The 23629-nt window shown below is 39.0% G+C and overlaps 1 protein-coding gene across 3 annotated transcripts in view; it reads left to right on the plus strand.

The window, feature by feature from the left end:
• The window catches only part of alk (ALK receptor tyrosine kinase), a 498812-nt gene that overhangs the window by 206033 nt on the left and 269150 nt on the right, over nucleotides 1–23629 (plus strand). For 2 of the 3 annotated variants that reach the window (XM_055005938.1, XM_055005937.1), the window contains exon 3: nucleotides 16271–16426. In XM_055005938.1, coding sequence (XP_054861913.1) covers nucleotides 16271–16426 — 156 coding nt within the window. The remainder of the gene's footprint in view (nucleotides 1–16270; nucleotides 16427–23629) is intronic. The other variant, XM_055005939.1, reaches the window with a different exon arrangement.

Below are 23629 nucleotides of genomic sequence, written 5' to 3' on the forward strand. Positions count from 1 at the left end.
CACAAAGTCTAAACTTTCTAGTGAGAGAATTTTGGATATCTCTTTCTGTCACTCAAGAAATACAAAAATGCTTTCAACAGCCAGAAAAAAAAAATTGCCATGTTTTTAGAAGGAAAATGTTTTATAAATCATCCCGTGAATGAACAAACCCCCAAGTAAAAACCTTCAGAATATGAACAGGAATGAAAGTGGAAAGCCTGGTGGATCTAAGTACTACTGAAGTGGGAATTTCAGTCTCAGAGTATGAGAGCAAACTAATTTTGAGCAGCCTTTAAAGATATGGTTTTTGCCATCCATTACTTTGTAATTGGAAAGCACTATTTAAGTGTGAAAAACATATATCTATTAGATATCACAATCAACAGTTTCCCTGCTTACATTAAAACAATTAATTTCCGGGCACCCGTATAGCTCAACACGTTGAGCGGGCGACCCATGTACAGAGCTGGTCCCTGATGCAGCTGGCCCGGGTTCGATTCCCACTCGCGGCCCTTTGCTGCATGTCTTCCCCTGACTCTTCTCCCCTGTTTCCTGTCTCTCTCTCACTGCGCCTATCTAATAAAGCCGACAAAAAGGCCAAAAAAATAACTTTAAAAAAAAAAAAACAAACAATTAATTTCCTACTTATACATACAACTCTTCAGCATTGTATGTATAAATATGAAAATTAAGTACTTAGAAAATTACGTAACTAACACAATTGCCAAAGAGTAGAAAAACAAATACTTAAATGTGTATTTACACTATTTTCTTCCCACTAGTATAAAGGAAGACATGTTTGGAAGCAAAATTGCCCAAAATCTAAAAATTAACCAAAGCAGTAAAATGATGGTTTTACCACCATTTCCCAAAAGCAAATGGACCCTGGGAGCCTTTTCATGATCACTTCCTTCTTTAGAAAGGCACTGCTGAAGGTACAAAAAAAAGATTTATACATCTCCAAGGTGGTATAATTAAGGCTAGAGTCCAAGCATGCATGAAAAAGAGGATTTACAAGCTTGAAGTGAGCTAGAAGTTACCTATAGGTAGCTGATTGACATCAAACTGGGAAAATGCCCCTTTTCCAGATTTCACATTTAGTTTTATGGTAACAAAGTTGTAGTCAGCATGATTTAATTGAGCATTATTCTTAAAGGAGGGGCATCTGACTACACAAATGCTCTGATTACTTATAGAAATGTGATATTTTAGTCTTTGGTTTTTAATAAATTCAGAAAACATCAAAAAAAAGCGCCATTTTTTCCTTTGCACTCTGGAGTACTGTGTCTGAACGTCTGACCTCCAACACCTGCCCATCCCCAGGAAACTGTGCTGTCCTCCTTCCTCTTCACCACCTACACTGTGGACGTCCAGTACAGCACCGAGACGTATCACCTGCAGAAATTCTCAGATGACACGGCCCTAGTAGGCTGAGTGGAGAACGAAGGGGAGGATGAATACAGGAACCTGGTGGGCCGGTTTGTGCGATGGTGCAGCGAGAACCACCTGCAGCTGAATTCGATGAACACCAAGGAGATGGTGGTGGACTTTAGGAGGAACAAGTTGCCACCCTCTCCTGTCTGGACTGATGTGGAGATTGTCCAGAGTTACAAGTACCTGGGAGTGAGCTGGAACACAGAGGCTGTCTAGAATAAGGGCCTGAGCCGGCTCTACTTCCTCGGGAAGCTCAGGTCCTTCAATGTATGCAACCACATGCTCCTGATGTTTAACCAGTCTGTGGTGCCGAGCACCATCTTGTTTGCTGTGGTGTGCAGGGGCAGGCATCAAGGCGAAGGATGCCAACAGACTGAATAAACTGACCAGGAAAGCCCAGTGTGTGGTTGGCTGTCAGCTGGTCACCCTGGAGGTGGTGGTGGAGCAGAGGACCAAACTGCTGGCCATCATGGACTACACCTCCCATCCCCTTCATAAAACTGTTGACAATCTGAGGAGCAGCTTCAGCAGCAGACTGATACAACCCTGCTGCTCCAAGGAACGCTACAGGAAGTCACTCCTCCCCACAGCAATAAAATGCGCCTACGGCAGATCACACAAGGACTGTGTCACTCTGCCTACTGATGAAACCACTGTACATACTGAACGATGTACATTCTATTATATCTGTAAACTATCTGCACCTAGTTACATCATTTGCACATCCAAGCACATTCTCATTTGCAGATTTCTGTATCACTCTTGTATATTCTTGTATATTTTGGTGATTTCTCTTTTTTATTATATTTTCTATATTTTTATCTTATTCTATTTTATTTAATCTTACCTTCACTTTACATCTTACCCTAATATTATGTGTTGTCTTATTGTTTTACCCCCTTTGTTGAATGTCCATGCTGCTGTAACAACTGAATTTCCCTCTGAGGATTAATAAAGTCAAAGTCTACTGTATCTGGATTGATGAGGAGAAAAAATGAATTACATTCTTTTTTAAGATGAATCTTAAACACAACAAAGTATGAGAAAAATTGAAAGAGTCTATAGAGTTTACAAATTCATTCTAGTTCTGCCTTATTGGAAACTCACTAGTTCCTCCACAAAGGTTTTGCTCATCTGTCTGCTTTTCAGCAAGATTAAACAAAAACTACCGAGCCTCATTTCATGAATCTTGGTGAAGAGGCGAAGCATTGGCACAGAAAGAGCCTAGTGCATTTTGGTGTGCGTTTGGTTGAAATTGTTAGATAGAACCTTGGCCTTGGAGGAGCACGAGTTCTCTGAGTGCCCTTAAAATGCATTTATAAAGACAATTCAGATGGCCACAGCTGGCTGTGACCTTCGGCTGTGTAACACGGCACACCGCTAAATCTTTGCTCTGTTTGATGAACGAGCTCTGGGTTGTAGTATCTTGACAGGTTCATTAACCAATCACACGCCGTTGTTAACACAGTCAGTGTTGCTGGCAGCTCTGTAAATGCTCTGCCTAATTACTAACAAGGCTAAGATTTACTAGTTTTGTTTGCTTGTTTTTGTAACAGTAAATTAATTCCCTTTAAAGCACCCGAGCTTATGCATTGTATTCAGAGGGAAAGATCATTTATAAGCCTTGTTTACTGTGATCTACTGCCTCTGTTTGTATTTAATAACCGACCTATATTATAAAACTCACATTATTTGCACAAGGAAGGCTGCTTCAGCTTCCACTTCTTTACAACTGAAGCTGAAGAAATAACAAGTGCTTATAAATAAGCCATCAAACCGTGCACGACATTGTTTACAAAAGCCTTCAGAAACAATTCTGATCCTCAACTTCTGTGTAGGCTGTCATAGTCACGGAACACTGCTGCTGTTTTGTTTTGTTTTGTGTTTTTTTCCTTTGAGCGGCAATTTTCTTTTCATAATGTCCAGGTCACATTCGGTCAGTTCCGGCTTTGAATTAACTTAACAACCGTCCTCTTTCTTAATAAGGAATGACATGCAGGAAGCAGCAACTGACCATTCTGAGCTTCACAGATTTACAGGCATTTAACATTCCCTGTAGATTTGCATCTGCACGCCCTGTGATCTATTACGGCATGTTGTTGTATCCTGAGCATCACTGCAAGCAGCACCCACAGCATCTGGGCCATTGGTATTCATCGACTGTCTTTAATTATCATCAAAGCCTGTTGCTCTCAGAGCCCCAACAAAGAAACAGGACCACTAAAACCAATAATAATGTGATTATAATTCATACTGTTTTCGAGAAGCTTTTATCATGTATTAGGTTACAGGGCTGATGGAATTACATTCAGATGAGATGGCATAAAATTAATGGAGTGTAGATCAGAGAAGGAAGAAATTAAACCTGTTGAAATGATATATCTGAGACACGGCACCTCTTTTGAATGAGCTCCAATTTCATTTCAAAACAAGCTGAAATATTCAATTATATGGTGGCATGTCAGTATTTTATTTCTGTGATGACAACTAGAATTGATTAGAATTTATCAAACTATTGTTATTGCTTTTGTGACAATAGTTAAAATATCATATACAATACAAAAATCTGTGAATGTATGCTGAATTTAATCTTGTTCTCTAATTTTTTTTTTTGGTATTTAGGCAGCTATAGAGCTGTAATTTGCCATCTAATGCAATTGTACTCAACTCGAAGCATGTTTTTGTTCACGAATGTGGTAAAATCCCGAGTGGTGATAGCGCCTACAGTCAATATTATATGCAGATATTATTTTTTTACAACTTTGCATAGTCTTTAAAGACATATACAGACTGTCCAAATTTGAAAACTATAAAGAAACAACTGATGATTTAAGTAGCAGTGGTATCTAATGTTAAAGGAGAGTTCTATCTTCAAATATAGTCATAATGCTGAATTATTTGCACATGAAGCATTAAAATATGGTGAACCCAAATGGTGTAGCCACTTTTCTACTGTCTGTTTCTGCTGTGGAGAAAAAATGAGGGATCTACATTTCTATAGAAACAGGGAAATGGCAACAGCAAACAAAAATATTGTCCTATAAATACCTTTACAGAAACAAATTGCTCAACATGTTTTCCCTCCATTAAGTCAGAACACAGCATATGTCATTAATTTACTCTCACCGGTTTATACATTATCTCCTATTATAGCCCCATTTTACACACAACAGCTGAAAGATGTCAACCTTGAGGAAATGTTATTTTCTCCAAGGATTTTTTTTTATAAAGCGCATAAATTCTGCTCCCAAAGATATTACAGTCTGACAGCAAGCACCTGATTCAAATTCAGACAGTGTTTCCAGCAATTATTCTGTGCTTAGAGACAAATCAAATATTAAAGCTAACTTTTTAACAGGGAGATTGTTTGTCATGACCTGCTGCTAATTTAACAATGCTCTGCCAAAACATTAGGGGGCAACCAAGGATACTTTTTGGCAGACGCAGTGAGGAGGAAGAACATTGTCGGAAATGCTTTTTATGGTAGTCACCATTTCTCTAAATAGCTCTTTAGTCAGTTTGATTAAAATGTGCAGTGGTGTAATCAAAAGGTAAATGGGCCATTGCTCAGGAATGTCAGAAAAAAAGATGAGGTTATATATTCCGAGGATATTATGGTTTTAAAAGAAAATCAAAGATGTGAGTGTGAATGAGTGAACTGTTAAACCCATGTCTGTGGTCATTTGGCAAGTCATCAGTTCTTAGTGCTTTTGCACATGCAGAAGGTGGGCGAAATTGGATAACAGACCCAGATATTGCTCACCACAGTTGAATCATATCTCCCAGCCCCATTTGGCAACACACAGAAGTGCTTAGCTTGTCAGTGTGCCGAGTGCTTTTCTACATACATGAATATTAGTATGACATCCAATGGTGGAGAAATGTGAGGAGACAGGAGTGAAACCTGCATCTGTATGCAAATGTATGTATGTAACCCATCCATCCATCCATCCATCCATCCGTCATCTATACCCTGCTTAATCCTCATTAGGGTCGCAGGGGGGGCGGGGTCTGTCCCAGTTGATCTAATGCTTCTAATGCTACTTACGTGCAATCTCCTACCAATATTTCTATTTTATTGTTTTTTTTTATTTGATTTCATTCACCTCCCACACTGTATTGCATATATCTGCCTTTTGCATATGTTGTAATTCTTAATATAGTCTTGTTTCATATGTACACTTTAATTTTAATTTAGAGTTAATTTAGCTTGTTATCAATGCACTGTACTGTGGCAGTTATTTCTATTTCTATGTATGATCACAATAAAGCTATTCTGTTCTATTCTACTCGGGGGGAAGACAGGGGACACCTGGACAGGTAACAGTCTATCACAAGGCTACACATAGAGACAAACAATCACACTCACATTCACACCTATGGACAATTTAGAATCACCAATTAACCTCAGCATGTTTTTGGACCTTGGAAGGAAGTTGGAGAACTCGGAGAAAACCCACGCATGCACAGGGAGAACATGTAAACTCCATGCAGAAAGATCCCAGGACCAGGCCATGATATGAATATAAATATTTTTATACCTATGTTCATGTGTGCATGTCCCTTGAGATCAGGTTGCTCTCCATCGCTGTCTTTGGACACAACCCTGATCAAAGACCAGGCAGTACTGAGAGGTCCCAGAGCGGGACACTTCAGCAACCTGCTCAACAGGCCCTCCACGGTCGACCCTGCAGCTCTAAGCCAGTTCTCCCAGCAGCTAGTCCTGCCCCAACCACACTCTGAAAGAATAAGAAAGCTATCTTCCAGTCAAACTCAGCCAGGGCATCAGGAAAGGACAGCAGGTCCTGATGCCCTTGGACCTTTCATGATATCCAGCAGAGCATCTGAGAAAAGAAAACATGCTGGAAGCTTCTGTGATGCCATAGTTGTTGCTCTCTACAAGAACAAATAAAGCAAAGCAGACTGCAGAAATCATATGAAAGATGTTTGACTGATCACTTTCTCCGATCAAAACCTTGCAAGAGCTCAGTGTGGCTTCAGGCCAGACCACAGCACCATTAAGCTTTCTCAATACACAATACTCCAGTTTGAAAAGCCATTTTTTCATTTCTTCTTTAATTTACCCAAGTACTATTTAGTGTCTCTCATAGTTGTAACCTGAGGAACTTGGAAAAGTTGAAGTTAAACTTAACTCACCACTTCACAAAGAAGAATTTGGATTAAATAATCAGAATTTTGATTTGATTGTGAAATTTGATCACAAGGAATATAATAACCTCAACTCAATTTCAAAGTCTAATACACATTAGTAAATCTTGCCGTTTTTGAAAATGGATTCATTATTAATGCAGTCCTGCTTTGTGTTTGGTTCAGAGTACATCTTATGTTTCAAATAGTTGAAGTAATCTTTTTATTCAGTCAGCTTGACACTGTATTTTATGCATAAAAACTAATACATCATTATTATTTCCTTCATCTATATTCACATTTGCAACTGGCCGCACTAGTGCCCCTGAAAAAAAGAAACACAGAGCACTGCTTAACAACCGTAGTTTTTCTTTGGCCCCAGCAGCGACAGTCACTCACTTAATGTGTCACAAAGCAAAGTTCAACTCTATTTTCCAAACTGTCACCTTTTTCATCCCACCAGAGTTTGCTGGCTGGCAGCTACTGATAAACATTTCAGAAACTCTAGCGAATGGACCAATCAGTACAAACTGGAATTGAAAGTGAATGTGTTTGTTTGCATCAGTATGAGTCAGAACAACTGTGCTGATCTCAGCTCGGTGCAGCTTTAAAGCCCGGTACAGCTCAGCACACTGCATCCAGCTACACAGACAAATACAAAGGAAATGACCTTTCACTGCAGCCTTGAACTTCTCTTTTTCTACATATCCAATCTGCCCTGAAGGTCCCTAATAACGAAGAGCTACAGGAATCAATGTTTTTTTTGCCAAATGACAAGCTTTAAGTATGGAAACTATTACCCTTCTGGCACTAAATGGCTGGGAAGGACTGCTGATAGGATTTCTTTGAAGGGAGCTGCCTCCTAAAGTGGACAGCCATGTAATTTACAGGCAGCCTAATGCAGCCTTGATGCCACCTCATTAGGTAAAGCTCGTTTTAAGTGTTCAGTTTAACGTTTCAAGTCACTGAACATTTTCCAGCTATGTTTTAATTCAGAATGTATGTTACATATTTTAGACTGAAATAGTTAAGGAGAGAAATATTTGATAATACAGTGTGGATAGTGAAAATACGAGTAGAACAGAATATTGGACAGAAATGATCACATTTACTAAATTGGTTTGTAGGGCTGGATTGACACTCATCTGCTCATTTAATCTGTTTTCAGTTTTCAAAGTCCAGAAATTATTCCATTTAATTAAATTCTCTGATTAATGCCACATAAAATGTCACATGAAATCAATCTCAGAATTTTTCCTGCACACCTCAATTTGTGAACATTCTTCTGTAAAACAGGTTCATCAACATGTTTTGTCTTTTCCTTGGTCAAATGCAAAAAGATTAAAACATAACAGGTATTTCTTTAGAGCCAAAGCCAACTTAATAATTCATTTGTACTGTTTATGCTGTCAGCTTGATATCTGCAGACAGCTGACTAGCTTCCTGGCAGGAACTGACTGCGTTAAGTAGAATTCATGCCACGTTTGGTCGACTTCCGTGGCTTCGTAGCTCGTAGCCAGAGAACATATCTTGTTAGCAAACACCAACAGAGATCAGATCCATGTGGAATGTCTGGTTTTTTCGGTTTTTACTCAATCATCCTGTCACGTGAACTGTGCCTGGTCCACATAGACTCTAACTATTCATGTCACAGTTTATGACTCGTGTTACTGAAGGTGTTGATGCAGTGAGCTATGATCTACATTAACCTCTAACTTAAAATAATCTTGTGTGAAAGTAGTAATGTCATTTCCACTGCATTCACAACCTGTTTCTCTTGGATATAAAACATGTTTACTAAGATGAGGTGCAAATGCAAACACCAAGTTGACGATATTAAGAATCATTTTTATTTGATATCCAGATATTGGATTGTTCAAATTAAACAGCAAACTGGTGGCAGATTATGAAGATTTATTTGTTTGTCATGTTCAAGAAAACAACTTAGGTGATACATTTTTATTAGTGCTGGGACATGATTAAGAAATGTAATCTAATTCATTAGAGGATTTCTAATTAATTAATTGTGATTAATCGCATTTTGTCAAATAGCAATATTTGAGACAATGAGCACAGTCTTTTTAATTCAAATAAATTTTGGTTGACGACTGAATTGATGAATAGACATATAAGTGAACTTAAAAAAGAAAAATGTTTGTGTCATTTCTATTTATCTGCATTTTTCATCTGTCTACTACATTCACAGATTACTGCAAAATCTAAGTGCAATTATAGTGGTTATCTTCAACATTTAAGACTTTTTGTAAAGTCAAGCACTTTCAATGTCTTGAAAAGTGGTCTATTATGGGATGACTACACTGTTTGTCTGTACCAGAACTATTGTAGCTAAAGGTACATGTCTACAGGGTTAGTCCATTTCTCGCATACCATTCATTGTTTATGTAAAACGTACCACATTGCATGCTGGTTGTGTTGCGACGCATTTCGAGCTGCATTCTGGTGTGTTGCCTCAGAGCTCATTTGCATAAACTAGACTTGACTTCTACTTTATGCAAATTCGGTGCGGATGCGGAGGTCTGATGCATTGCAAAACTTTCGTTTGTCTAAACTAGCTGTCGTTCAATTAAAATGAGGACAGATTCAGCAGCTTGTTTCTTGCATCAAACGCTTTCAGAACTACTTTTTGCGGAGCAGTTTTCCTAATAAAGGGAAAACGGCCATTTTTTCTCGTAGCACGTTTCCATGCTACATGCGTCACATGGAAACGTAACACCTGTGGACACGTAGCTTCTGGTGTCTGTACTCGCAGCAACATGTTTTACATTGAGGTGATAATGTCGGCTTTAAGTGCTGTGGTGATCAGAAAACTCTATGTTGCACAATTTGCACACAACCACGCTTTTATCCAAGCTGCCATTGGGAAGATTTTTAAAAGAAAACTCTCTGCCCAACAAGCCAAGCAATGCGGTCTCGTCTGCCTTCACTGTTCACCAAACTTTCCTGCGAGCTGACATCACTCAGTGCTTCCTGTGCATCTTCTTCACGACTGGCAAACGGACTTTAGGTTCATTACCGTCACCTACTGGGCTGGAGTGTGCATCAGTGTTACCCATGTGGCAAAAATTAGGGAACTGAGAAAGGTATGATTAAATGTGCTATTTTTTTAACACATGATTTTTTTCTGTAATTAATCAAAATTAATGCGTTAAAATCCCAGCCCAAATTTTTATTTACCTTTTATTTATGGTCATTAGCATAGCAAATAAAGACATCAAGGTTTCGTCCCTCTGTGTTTGGTACATTCCTGATACAGAGAGAGGTGTGGGACTTACAGGCTTAAATAGAATCATATGACAGTCTTTACACAATGGATGTGACAGATTTGCTGTAGGGCATCTTGACTTTATGTCTTGTTCGCTTTGTGATGCAGGTACCGGTTTGTGCTTTTTTATTGCTATTTGGAGATTTCTATCCTCCTTGCCAGTGCATCTAAATCTTTCATATTATATTAAAGACAGCACTTCACATCAAACCATCCAGCTATGTTTATTACACTGTATAGAATGAGAAGCAGAGAAGCCCAGAAAAGCTATAAAGCATTGTTTTCATATATTAAGTATTGTCAGTTTTAACACGCTAACCTCTGACTGAGGCTGGCTGCGCTACAATATTTGAGTATGCTAGTTGCTTTTTCTTTGTACAGAAGGCCAGAGGAAGTCATGTCTACTGCCGACAAACAGACTTCAGAAGCTCGTGTATTATTAGTTTATTAGTTTATACTGAAGCTAGGATCAAACACAGCAGCCCTGCATGACACATGCTCTCTGTTGGCCCATTACAAAGTATCTGATCCAAAGAATACCAGCACTAGTAATGCTTAGAGAGCGCAGAGTTTGCAGTAAGTCATGTGGTATCTAGGTTTTACAGGCTGAACTAAAATTTGGAAACAAAACTTTTACAAACAGTAGAAGTGAGTGCTCTTGCTCTAAAATCAATATGTGAAATAGCTTCTGATTTCTCGAAGACAGGCACAAAATGGGAAAGCTTCCAAGACCTCAGCACAGTGAGCCTGTCCAAGAAATGTTGGAAAAGAAAGTTCTCTTTACTGTGGCTATAGCACTGCATATCTGGACAGTATAGCAGTAAAAGCTGCTGCATTTAACTGATAACATCAGTGTGTTAATGTAGTCCATCTGAAGTGTTGTAGAAGTGCCCCTCTAAACACAATTCAACTCAGTTTAAATTAATCTAATATACTTTACTTGTCCCGATAGGGCAATTTTGACTTTGCAAACAGAGGAACATGTCAACAACTCATTTCCTCACAAGTAATGATGTATAAACATGACAATACTTGAAAGACTTTGCATACACAAGCATTAATAATAGCATTCATTATATTATCATGTTATTTTTGTGGCTGGTCTTTGTGGACATTTTCTTATTAAGTGGGTGAGATAATTTGCCCAGGCCTGGTTCCAGACCTCTAAACCGCTGTACATACAGAATCTGATGATGTTCTTATTATATTTGACTGATGACATGAATACAATAGGATTGTCTAATTAGAATGTCTGCACTGTCTGCTATTCCAACTTACCAAGAGCTAAAGCACCCATTATCTATATACCGTTTAATTGTCATTAAGGTCGCGGGGAGCTGGAGTCTGTCCCAGCTGACTTAAGGCACATATCTACTAGATCCGGCAATTTCCTGCAATCCATTCATTGTCTATGTGAAACGCACCATGCTGCATGCTGGTCCGGTTGCAGTGCATTTCGAGCTGCGATCTGATGCATCTCTCCGGAGCTCATTTGCATAAAATAGACTCAACTTCTATGCATGGAGGTTTAATGCGTCTTGAAACTTTCGTCAAACGTTTAAACTAGCCGTCAGTGAGCTACAATGAGGACAAATTCAGCTACTTCACAGCTTATTTCTTGCCTCAAATGCTTTCAGAAATACTTTTCGCTGGACTTTTCATAATAAAAGAAAGTTTGAGACTGAGCTGTCATGTTGGTCCGGCTTGAAATCCAGGAGCAGATAGCTCCCAAGTCGCTGCGTTTATCCAGTCAGGGGCAGGATAGTTGGAGAAGAAGGTCAGCAGGAGTTGAACACCAGCTACTGGCTTCAAGCACACACCCACCAAGCGGGTGATTTTCAGATGCGGTGCGTTTATATGTGGGAAAAACGGATCCAGTGGACACGTAGCACTAGGGTGAAGGCAGGAGACAACCTGGACAGGTAACAGTCTATCACAGGGCTACATATAGAGACAAACAATCACACTCACATTCACACTTATGGACAATTTAGAATTACCAATTAACCTCAGCATGTTTGTGGACTGTGGGAGGAAGCTGGAGAACCTGGAGAAAACCCACACATGTACAGGAGAACATGTAGACTCCATGCAGAAAGATCCCAGGCCGAGGTCGGGACACGAACCAGGGATCTTCTAGCTGCAAAAGTGTTAACCATGTAGCCCGATCAAAAAAACTGCAACGTTTGGTTGTTTGGAGACAGTAACTGTTGTAATGTCCTTTGGTTAAAACTGTGGCTGTCATTCTCCATTAGAGTCCTATAATGTGAGGTGCAGGTGATGCACTGCAGCAGACCTGCATCGGTTCCAGCAACTCTATGCTTGTTAGTGCATTAATCTGAACTCTTTGGCTTTAATAAAGTGGCTCCATCACACTTATTATACTTCAGCGGAGTGGTTTCTGAAAATATTTTTATATTAATTATAAAAACCTGCTGACCCTGAATGCCATTACTGTGTCTATGAATCCATGCTGAATTATATTGTCAGCCATCTTCAACAAGAAAATCATATCACTGTGTCAAATTTATATTATCTGTTCCATGACATTATTTAATAACAGTCATGCTTTATTTGTAGTCCTAGTGCTACGTGTGAAGTTGTGAGTCTCCTGTACAAAATGGAGACATAATGGCCATGATTATTGTTCATTGCACTGATATATTCACAGTGCCTCATTTATAGGATTTAGTGGGATTAGTTTTAACCACACTGCTGTTAAAAACATTGAACTCTGTGATCTTTCTCATGAAATAAAAAAATTATAAATAAATAAAATGCTGAATTAATGTTTGATATGTCAGTCATCTTATGCTTTTTGCTAACTATCAGCCTCTAGCAGTGAGCATTATCAGACAAACATTTTGGCATGGCAGTGTGATAATTAAAATACTACTTTCATGTTCTGACTGACTCAGTCCACCGCTCAAATCCAGTCTAGAAGACATTCAAAGATAATTATACAACAGTCTACTTCTTTTCTGCCCGAGCCTGGTGTGAGAAGTCATTTGAAAGTGACCAAGCCCTTTCAAACAGTGATTTACCAAGCCACGGGGATAACTCTACATGAAGTCTGTCCACAGGGAGTGAAGGACAGATGGAGGCAAAGATAGAGACAGTAAGAAGAAGAGTGGGAGGAGAACAGGCCCTACATTATCTCTCTGAGCAAATTTTTTTATGGAGGGTTTTTTGGCATTACAGCAATGACACCATAAAGGAGACATATGTTCCTTCCTCATGTTTTATCTGTGTATCTATATATCTACACACACACACACACACACACACACACACACACACACACAATTACATATTTATTACATATTTGTAGATTCTCGCTGAAGACATCAAAACTATGAATGAACACATCTGGAATTATGCAATAAACAAAAAAGTGAGAAGTAAGTCAGAACATGTTTTATATTTGAGATTTTTCAAAATATCCATATTTTGAAATATATATATATATATATATATATACACACACACATATAATTATTATTACAATGCATCTGATTAATTAGATTAATCATATATATATATATATATATATATAATAGCAATATTTGACACAAAATATTTGACACAAAAAGCAAAATTTTCAATTCAAATACATTTTGGTTGGCGACTGAATCGGTGAATAGACAAATTTGTGAACTTAAACATAAAAAATGTTTGTTTCAATTGTATTTGTCTGCATTTTTCATCTGTCTACTACATTCATAGATTGCTCAAAGTGCAATTTTAGTGATTATATTCAACATTTTAAGACTTTTTGTAAACTCAAGCACTTTCAGTATCTTCTAAAGTGGTCTGTTGTGTGACGGGTATACCGTTTGCCAGTACCAAGACTGTCATCTGAAAAAACAAAAATAATAATTTTATTGCCCCCTGGGGACAAATAAGTTTGTCTGAATCTGAATATCTAACGTTAGCTCTGGTGCTAACAGCAACATGCATTGAGGCGATACCGTCAGCTTGAAGTGCTATGGTGATTAAAAAAAAAAAAACCTCTTTGTTGCACAATTTGCACACAACCACACGTGTCAGATGTTTAGATTCATTGTAACCACCAAAGTTTCAAACAATTCGGTACAAATATGTGAAAATAATCCCTGAGACAAACAAAAATAAAACAGAATAAAATGACAATAAAGTGTAACCAATATGCATGACTAGAAAAGCTCAGACTTCAGACTGTTTCTAATGTTTTAGTTTTTATTTTCTGTGGGGTTTTTTTCTACTAACATCAGCTCATTGTAGATTTCTTTGTATGGTCTTCTGCTTCAGACATTGCATGGCCACAGGCGGTAGAGCTCACAAGAACGAGCTGCTGCCCCCTTGGCAGGCTTCGTAGATGTTGGCCGACCAGAAGAATGGAGACTTTGAAGAGACAGGAGCTAGAACTGTTGGTTGTAAACAGAGGGTGAACTGAGTGGATGGATAAAAAGACAGTATATTAAAATATAAATAACAATTTCTTTGAATTGTGAATCATGCAAAGCTTTTGTAGTGGAGTCCAGGATAGAAATACAAACCTAGAAATAGGTAGACCATTTCTCCTTTACCTCCTGTTACACTCAGTCCAACACTGGACAGTAACAACTTTAACAAGAACACTGCATGTGTATAAAGCAGTCCTTCCAGGATTCCACGGGCGTTTTTCGAGATTGTTGTGGCCGAAGATGCCTGAATTCATGGCAGCTTTTCTAAAAACTTGCAATGTAAGTTGCAATGTTTTAAGCTTATTTATTGCGATGGAATGGCAATAGACAGTGACAGTTGCTATAAAGTTGCATTTTTTCAGCTTTTAGAACATGTTTCAAGATTGTATTTGACAATATTTATTCCGCAAATTATTCTTTAACACTCCAACCCATTTACACAAGCTGGTGTACCACAGTGGGAAATTAGCAGCAGCCAGATCCTGGTCTAACATGAAGTGGTTGGTAGATTTAAGGCACAAAATGAAAATTTACTATTGAATGAATCACATTTGGACATATCTGTCAGTGGCTAAAAAAGTTCATTTCACATCCTGGCACACATGTATTCTCTCACACACACACACACACACTCACAGCTTGTCACGTCAATTAACAAGAAAAGCACCGCTACCTCAATGGGAAGTCCTTAACAAATCCGTGGATCCAGACTTTAAGCTGCATTACTGCCAAAATCTAATCACTTGATCCTTGTGTCATTTTTGACCTTCCCTGAAAATTTCATTCCACTCCTTTAGTCTGTTTCTGAGTAATGCTGCTAACAGAGGAATGATTCAGTACGCCGATCATCACGTAACTCCACCGTGTTCCTTGGCGGAATAATTAATCTAACTTCCCTTCGTTCTTTCAGTGCTAAAACAGATCTGGAAGCAACAGCTTAAATCACGGTGATTTGTCTGGTCTGTGCTCGTTTTACCATCCTCCTAATATGTTTTGTGGTAGAAAAGTGTTTATCAATCGATGATTTTTTTTTTTTTTTGTATTCCACCACAATATTACAGTTTACTTCTGCTTAGGTGAAGAACATCAGACATTAGAATGGGATGTGTCTGCATCTTCAAACCAAAAACAAGTGAATTCAGTGACGTATGTGCATTATGTTTGCTCTGGGGACTGCTATGATTGGTGGAACTCACGGGAGGAAAAGTTGCGGTGATTGGACAAAATTGCAAGGTCGCCCAGAATTCGCAGAGGTTGGTTGAATTCGCGGAAATTCCTGGAGGGAGTCATAAAGTACCACCAGTGAAAACCTGTGCACTATGCACCAATGAGGTGCTGCTTTTAAAAGTGTTACTTTCTGTTTCATGGGCTGACAGAACCCAATGAGGCCATTAAAGTTGAAAATACAAAGCATCCATCTTTCAAGTTTTCTATTTGCTCTTTAAAGCTGTTGTAAGATTGGGGATGAAGCTGTGCATGTGCAGCAACCTTAGAGTTTGCCAAAGTTTAAAACTCTTGAGACTCTTTTTTTCTGTAGTTGGATATTCAGTCAATAAAGCCCAAACATAGTGTCGCAACATTACGTTGAATTAATTGAATAATTCTTTTCCCCTGGCAGTGAATGTAATTACAAGTTCCATTTGCTAATCAGACCAAACAAGGTGTTTTGAAGTGTTTTATATTCCGACCATCTTTGCCAGTTATTATTTGAGAACTCATGCACATATTTTGCTGGTGCCATTAGTTTTCTTGCCCAGAGGTTTGAGATTAATAAGATTTAAGTAGAGTGGGCTTCAAGATTCACTTTAGTGAGAGTGTCATTTAATAACTGCAGTATGGTAGGGCCCAATGAAACTTTTAAAATAAACAGTTTAAAATGTTGTTAAAGAGTGTCTGTTGGAGAGTGTCATTTTTATGATGCTCTTTCTGTCAATATTGCAGTGTACCAGTCTCATGTACTGGTTCCTCTTCTTCCCACCAGATCACCAGTGCCCTGGCAATAGCAGAACATGTGAGCCACCCGTGGAGGGAAGCCCAGAGTTCACATGGAGCATAGTGGCTGCCGGGGAGGAAAGGAATGAGAGAGCTGAAAGGAAAGCAGGAAGTCCCCAGGGTTGGGAGGAAGGTAAGAATGAAGGTATCACGTTCCCCCATTGCAGGGGAATTTCATTTTTCAACAAACTTTCTCATGCTTGTTCTACTTTGATATTCTCTGATCACATTGGATTTTATAAACAATGCATCGTTAATTACTTTAACACTGTTTTCATTCAGTGTCTGTTTTATCATGGTGTTACGCAAAAAGAGATATCACTCTGCTTGATTAATGATACCTTCATAATTATATCAACACAGAAATTTACTGTTTAAACCATTTCACTGTGATTAATTCAGTTTAGAGCCAACACAGTAAAGGAGCGTGCTATGTCTCCTGTAGTGCTATTGAGGTATTATTTTTCATAAAGTTTTCTCAGGTAAAAGGTGAGCACAGTTTACTAAAGCAGTATTCTGCAAACATCTTGTTGGCCCAGACCTTCAAATCTCACATATCCTCCAGCGTCATTCATTTTCATACCTTGGAAGATGAGAAAACAGTTTCTCTCGTCTTATCTCTGCAAGTGATGGTGAAATGGAGGGAGACAGAAGGGTCTATCTATTTCCTTAAATGTTTTTCTTCTATCATGAGCTACAAGTCTGAGACAGGATCTGTGGGGTACTGGATGGAATTGGAAAAATGAAATATATTGACTGGTAAAAGAAAGGAGTTAGTGTGAGCGGACTGTAGAAATGATTGATGCCTCTTCCCTTATATACAGCTTAAGTTGTAAATGAAGGCAGAGGGCGTTTGCATGCTTGTGTGTACATGTGTGTGCGTGCGTGTGTGTGTGTGTGTGTGTGTCTGCTGACTCATTACTGTGGTTAAAGCACCAACACTGGAGTTAGTATAACTTGAAACTGTGATAAAGTAGCAACAATACCATGTCCATCTGCACAAAATCATGTCTGTCAACTTGGAAAAATGACTTTGTTTTTCAGAGTGTGCCAGAGAACTGGTCTATACTATCAATAACTTGCTCTATATTTATTACTCCACCAAGGAGGTGGTGCCTCGGCGGAGTTATGTGGCAATTGCTGTTGGTTTGTGTGTCTGTTTGTCTGTTAGCAATATGATTGAAAAACAGACTAACGAATTTGGATGAAATTTTCAGGGAAGGTCAGAAATGACTGCACTGTGCTCTCTGAGTGCTCTTCTAGTTGTATATGTGCTCCAATGATTTACAGTATATGTTGAGATTAATGAAACAATGGTTAGATTCTGGGGCTGCACAGTGGCGTAGTGGTTAGCACTTTCGCCTTGCAGCGAGAAGATCCCTGGTTCACGTCCCGGCTTTCCCGGGATCTTTCTGCATGGAGTTTGCATGTTCTCCCTGTGCATGCGTGGGTTTTCTCCGGGTACTCCGGCTTCCTCCCACAGTCCAAAAATATGCTGAGGTTAATTGATTACTCTAAATTGCCCGTAGGTGTGAATGTGAGAGTGATTGTTTGTCTCTGTATGTGGCCCTGTGACAGACTGGTGACCTGTCTAGGGTGTCCCCTGCCTTCACCTGAGTCAGCTGGGATAGACTCCAGCCCCCCATGACCCTAGTGAGGATTAAGCGGTGTATAGATAATGGATGGATGGATGGATGGTTAGATTCTGGAGTTGGAACAAAATTTTCTCTCCGTTTTCGGTCAAAAGTGTCATTTTAAATTGGGTACTATTTCATTTTCACACATGCTTTGGATAGTGAACTGTTAACTCTTTATTAGGATAAAAGAATAATCACCCATTTTAACAACGTCTCAGTTAAAGACTATATAACATTATTAACAAAACAGATGTTTCAGCCCACCTAAAAGGTTTTTTTTTTAAGTTATCATTAAAAATACTAACTTCCCCAAACCAGATGGATTCAATTAGAACTGTGTATGATATGCTTCAGTATAATTAGAAGGGGCAGCAGGTTTTTGCAGCTGTTTCTCTGACCCCGTAACATCCGCAGTTAAAAGGCGTGCATGCATGCACCACAACAAAAACCACAAAGAAGACAAAGATGATGATGATTGAAGGTAGGCAACACAGAGTACAAAGGAAATATATGTGCATAATCATGCTCAAGCCCTCAGTTAGCCACAATGCAGTTGGCGTGTTTTGAATAATTGAGCTGGGCGAGCTGCTGTCTCCACACATTTCACTGGCACTTTTTAAAAGAGATGGAAATAAGGGATGAATACTTAATGACTGTGATCCGTGGAATTGCTGGAACTGTTTTCTACAGTACCTAACTCATCCACCGTAAGATGTTCAACTTTGAAGCTTGTAAACGGGCAGGGTTTCTTTTATCCGGAGACGCTGGTAGTTAGTTTCAAGTTGTGCAGATACAAGCTGACGAATCACCGAGGTTACCGAGATCAAGCACAAGTCCAGCTGCCATGAACAGCAACTTAATAGTGCTTTGTACTGATCCCTCTGTGCTGTATATAGTGATGCCAAAGAATTAATAGCCTTTCTCATGTAACAGAGAAAATATGACAACACCACTGCTGGATCTCATTCCCACTGTGGCTGTCAGTGCTGAATGCTGCTGTCATGGTCTGGGGGGTTTGTTGCAGTTTTGGTTACTCTTTTTGTTTAGTAAGTTCACCTCCCCAGTGTTTCTGAGTACTGTCCCTTTCCCCATGTCTCCTGTGCTTGTCTGTCTTTGTCCCCCACTGTTTATCTATATGTATGTTACTTGTTACTTTCAGCTACTTTCAGTTTTCTTTCAAAGTTCCTCCCCTTGTGCTTCTCTGGTGTTTTTGATTCCTCCCTTTTTTGTGTTTTCCCACCTTTTGTGATTGCTGCTTTTGCCCTAAACGGTTTTATAGATTTGTGTATTCATTCGTTTATCCTTTATTCAAACTTAGATTACGCAAAGATATGAATAAAGCCATGTAAGAAAACAGAAGATGTAAACACGCAAATACAACTTCAATAACAGTCACAACAAGAAAAGCACTCAGAGAGCACAGTACTCCACATAGGCTGCTCAGTCACATGATTTCCAATGGAGTAAATCTTCTAAAAAACTCGTTTGTAGTAGGATCACAATCATGTGATCGTCAGCAGGCAGCTGACCTAGTGTTCACTTGTTGTCATGGTTACAGTGACGTCATGCCGCTATCTGATATAATGATACAACAAATGATTTAACAAATCTGTGGATCCAAACTAAAAGCCGGATCACTCCCAAAATCTAATCACTTGGTCCTTGTGTCATTTCTGATCTTCCCTGAAAATTTCATCGAAATCAATAATTTTGCTAACAGACCAACAGACAGACAGACCAATGCCAATCATAACATAACTCCACCGCATTCCTTGGCAGAGCAATAACAAGGCAAAGTTAATAAAATAATGAAACCACTGACTAGAGCATTTAAAATTTAATAAATGAATCAACCAAAACAAGAACAGCCTGAGGTAAAACAGGATGAAATTACAAAGCTGCATGGCGATGAGGGTAAAAATGAATCAAGCTTCACATTGTTTTGCAGGTTATTCCAGGTTGTAGGTGTGTAGCTGAGTAAAACTGGGCTCTCCAAGCTGAGTGAAAACAGCCAGCACCTTCAGAGTAATCCAATCACTTGAGTGTTTATGGTAAAAGCCCACATTAAAAGACAGTAATGAGGTAATGTGAGAGGATAAAAGCCAGTAAAGTCCTGATAAATAAATAAAACCCAGTGTCTGTCACGGCTTACAGAGAAGAGGGCCACCCAACCTTAGCTTACAGCTCACAGTGATGAGTATTGTAATTATCACACGTAATAAATCTTAATGCCGAGTGATGACTAGTGTCCAAGAGCTTAAGAGTCACAGCTGATGCATGCATATAGAAAACGTCATCATAATCCTGCAATGATAGAAAAGTTGCCTCAACAAGGGTTTTTCTGCATTGCAGCAGAAAACTTGATTTATTCCTGTAAAAGAAACCAATTTTTGGGGCGTCTCAATTAAGTCACCAGTTTGGACACATGATATTTAAATGTCAGCTTCGCATCGATCCAATTTTCAAGATATTTGTACTCCATGACTCTATCAATAGTTGTGCCATTCATAGTAGAGATGACAAAGTTGTCATGATCAATATTTTTGACTTAGTGTCTCATCACCCAGTCAGCCCTTCTGTGTGTGTAGATAAACTACCACTCAAAAGTTTGGGGTCACTTAGAAATGTCCTTATTTTTGAAAGAAAAGCATTTTTTTCAATAAAGACAGCATTAAACTAATGGAATATCTCCATAGGGGTACAGAGGAACATTTCCAGCAACCATCACTCCTGTGTTCTAATGCTACATTGTGTTAGCTAATGGTGTTGAAAGGCTCATGGATGATTAGAAAACCCTTGTGCAGTTATGTTAGCACATGAATAAAAGTGTGAGTTTGCATAGAAAGCATGAAATCGTCAAACTTTTCAATGGTAGCGTACATGTTCAGGTCCAATCCCAGGCTTCACACTCTCAGACTGATGGACTTTGAGGTGCGTTCCTGTTGAGTGCATGAGGGCTCAGGGCTGCCCCACTGTCAAAATCTCAAAAGCATAAGGTCTCTGATGCAGACTTCTCTTTGCTGTTATGCACCCTTTCTATGACTCAGCATATCTGCAAGCCTTACTGAGGGACTTGTGCATACTGCAAGGCAAAACTGGTTATCTATAAATGTGGTTCTTCTTCCCCCTCCACAAAATGTGTACAAATAGTGTTGAAAAGCAATCCGCTAGTAACTTTTTCTGTAAGGAAAAGCGTCAGGCAGCTCGTTGTTGTGGTTATTTATTACAGATTTGCAGAGCTGTTTGTATTTCTGGCCAAAAGTCCACATAAGACTTATAGTTGTTCATGGCTTTCCTGGCATTTGGTAGTTTCCTAAAAAAAAGCAAAAACATTTTAATGTCATAAACAAGGAGAGACTGACTCTAAATTTCCCCCTTTTTTTTTTTTTACAGTAGAGTGTTCTATTTCTTCTTTTTATACCATTTCCAGCCATCACAAACTCACACACTCAACACTACAGCTGTGACATCAATTAAATTTGTCAGGCCTTGAGGTGAGGATTGGGACAAAGTCTTGTCTCTCCCTTTATCCTTTGTCAGTTTGTTTGTGTTCCTACAAGTGTTCCCTCCATCAGTTCTCTGCTACCTGTGCTCCTCCTCTGTGTATCTTGCCTTTATTCCTTACCAGTGTTCCTCATTTCGTAACCTCCGGAATTCTGTTTGTGTCTTGTTAGTTTAGATCCTTTTGTTGTGTTTGTTTTTCATAAAGTTTTTGTTTGCCTTTTTTAGATTTTGGTAATTTTACATTAGCTCTAGTAAAGCTTGCTTTTTAAACCTGCCTCTCATGTATGGATTTTCCTTGTGACGAATTTCCCCGCTGATTCCATGGAAATTCAATATTCTGTTTAAAGTACAACTAAGATAACACTTAGTGTGCTCCAGTCTTGATGGTTGCACCATACAGGTTGGCTGAAAAATGACTGGCAAGTGCAGCTTTATTGTTTGAATATGATATGATGGTGTGTACATGGTTGTTGTTATTACTCTGCCTAGGAACACTGCGGACTTATGTGACGATCGGCGTTGGTTTGTCTGTCTGTTTGTCTGTCTGTTAGCAACATTACTCAAAAATGGACTAATAGATTTGGATGAAATTTTTCAGGGAAGGTCAGAAATGTCACAAGGACTAAGTGATTAGATTTTGACAGTGATGCAGCTTATAGTCTGGATGCACGGATTTGTTAAAGATTTCTGTATCATTGTGAGATAGTGGCATGGCGTCACTGTAACCATGACAACAAGTGAACACTACATCAGCTGCCTGCTGACAATCAATCGATCTTACTACAAATCGAACAACTGCAGACTTTTCTGTCGGAAATCATACAAGGAACAACTGATTAAATTGTGGGGGTGTTTCTGAGTCCCATCAATTCCTGCCGCCCGCTACATATTTAGGTCACATGATTCAGTATCCGTACATAACGTACACATGCAGAACACACACCTGTGCTCAGCACAAGGTCATTTTGTTTGTGGGTACATCCATGTTAAATGGCCACATTGTATGTTGAAGTGATTTATGATCATCACTAACTACTAAACAAATGCTGCATTTCTGACAATGCCACGTGGGGGAATGAACAGCCTTGGCTGCGCTGTGCTTTTCTAGTTCTTTGTGTGTCATTCATATTAGAGCACACAGAAATGTAAAGTGCAAAGTACTAGATTTGGTACTGAGGCAGAGGTACTGAATAAACTGACATTGTGTAGACAGTTGCATAGTTAATGTTATTTTGGTTACTGAGTGTTGCTGTACTCAGAGTAAGTCTCACGAGATGTGTACAACGTGATATGTGTGTGTTTTCGATAGTGATGGACTGATCAACACTCTCTCTCTGTGAGCTCCATGTTAATGTTAATAAACCCAAGGTTAAACATTCATTCGGATTCCTGTGAATGAATCTACACATTGTAACTTGAAACTACCGCAGTTTCCTGTCCATTAGTAAATACAGATGGACTCAGTGTATTCCATCAACTTTTGGATGCCTTTGCCTTCAAAAAGCTGAGTGAAAGCTTCTCTTGTGCAGTCACTGCTGTGATAAACTGTGCTATATTTTCAGATCCAGCGCGATCACAGCTTCTGCCATGATATCATTTGGCTAACGTTAGCTGTGGAAGCTCTAGCAGCCCTCTTTTCTTTTAAGTTCACATCTACGTGGCAATGCTGGATGCAGCTACACGCTGTTCTGGTCAAGCATTTATATGGTAGTTCATCCGGACACTACCTACATACTCATTTTCATTTCCTAAATCTAAAGTACAACCAACTGATTTTGAAGGATATCGCATATCCCATTTTCCACTTTAAAGAGTGTTGTATATTAATAAAATATGGAAAGTTAGTTTGAACTGACTAGTGGACGAGATGATCAAACGCTGCTGCCATCAGTAGTCAGCACCAGAAATACTAACCACACTCTTTACTTTTGTATCCTGTCCTCCTTTGAACTAACAGTTGTCTTTTGCTATAGACTGTATCACTCTTTGGCTCCATTTGAATGACCCTTTTTATTACTATTATTATTCTGATAAATGTGAGAAATGAAATGTGACTTTAATGCACACATTGTCAGTCATTATCATGATGCCCATGGCCATCAATGGCTTGAGACTGCAGCACCCTGCTCCTCCCCTGAGGCTGATATGTGGGGGCAGAAAGCCACATTAGTGTTCTGGGTATGTTTGTAATGAGAACATCATGAGGC

The sequence above is a fragment of the Amphiprion ocellaris genome, chromosome 20 (genome assembly GCF_022539595.1).
Source record: "Amphiprion ocellaris isolate individual 3 ecotype Okinawa chromosome 20, ASM2253959v1, whole genome shotgun sequence".
NCBI classification, from domain to species: Eukaryota; Metazoa; Chordata; class Actinopteri; family Pomacentridae; genus Amphiprion; species Amphiprion ocellaris.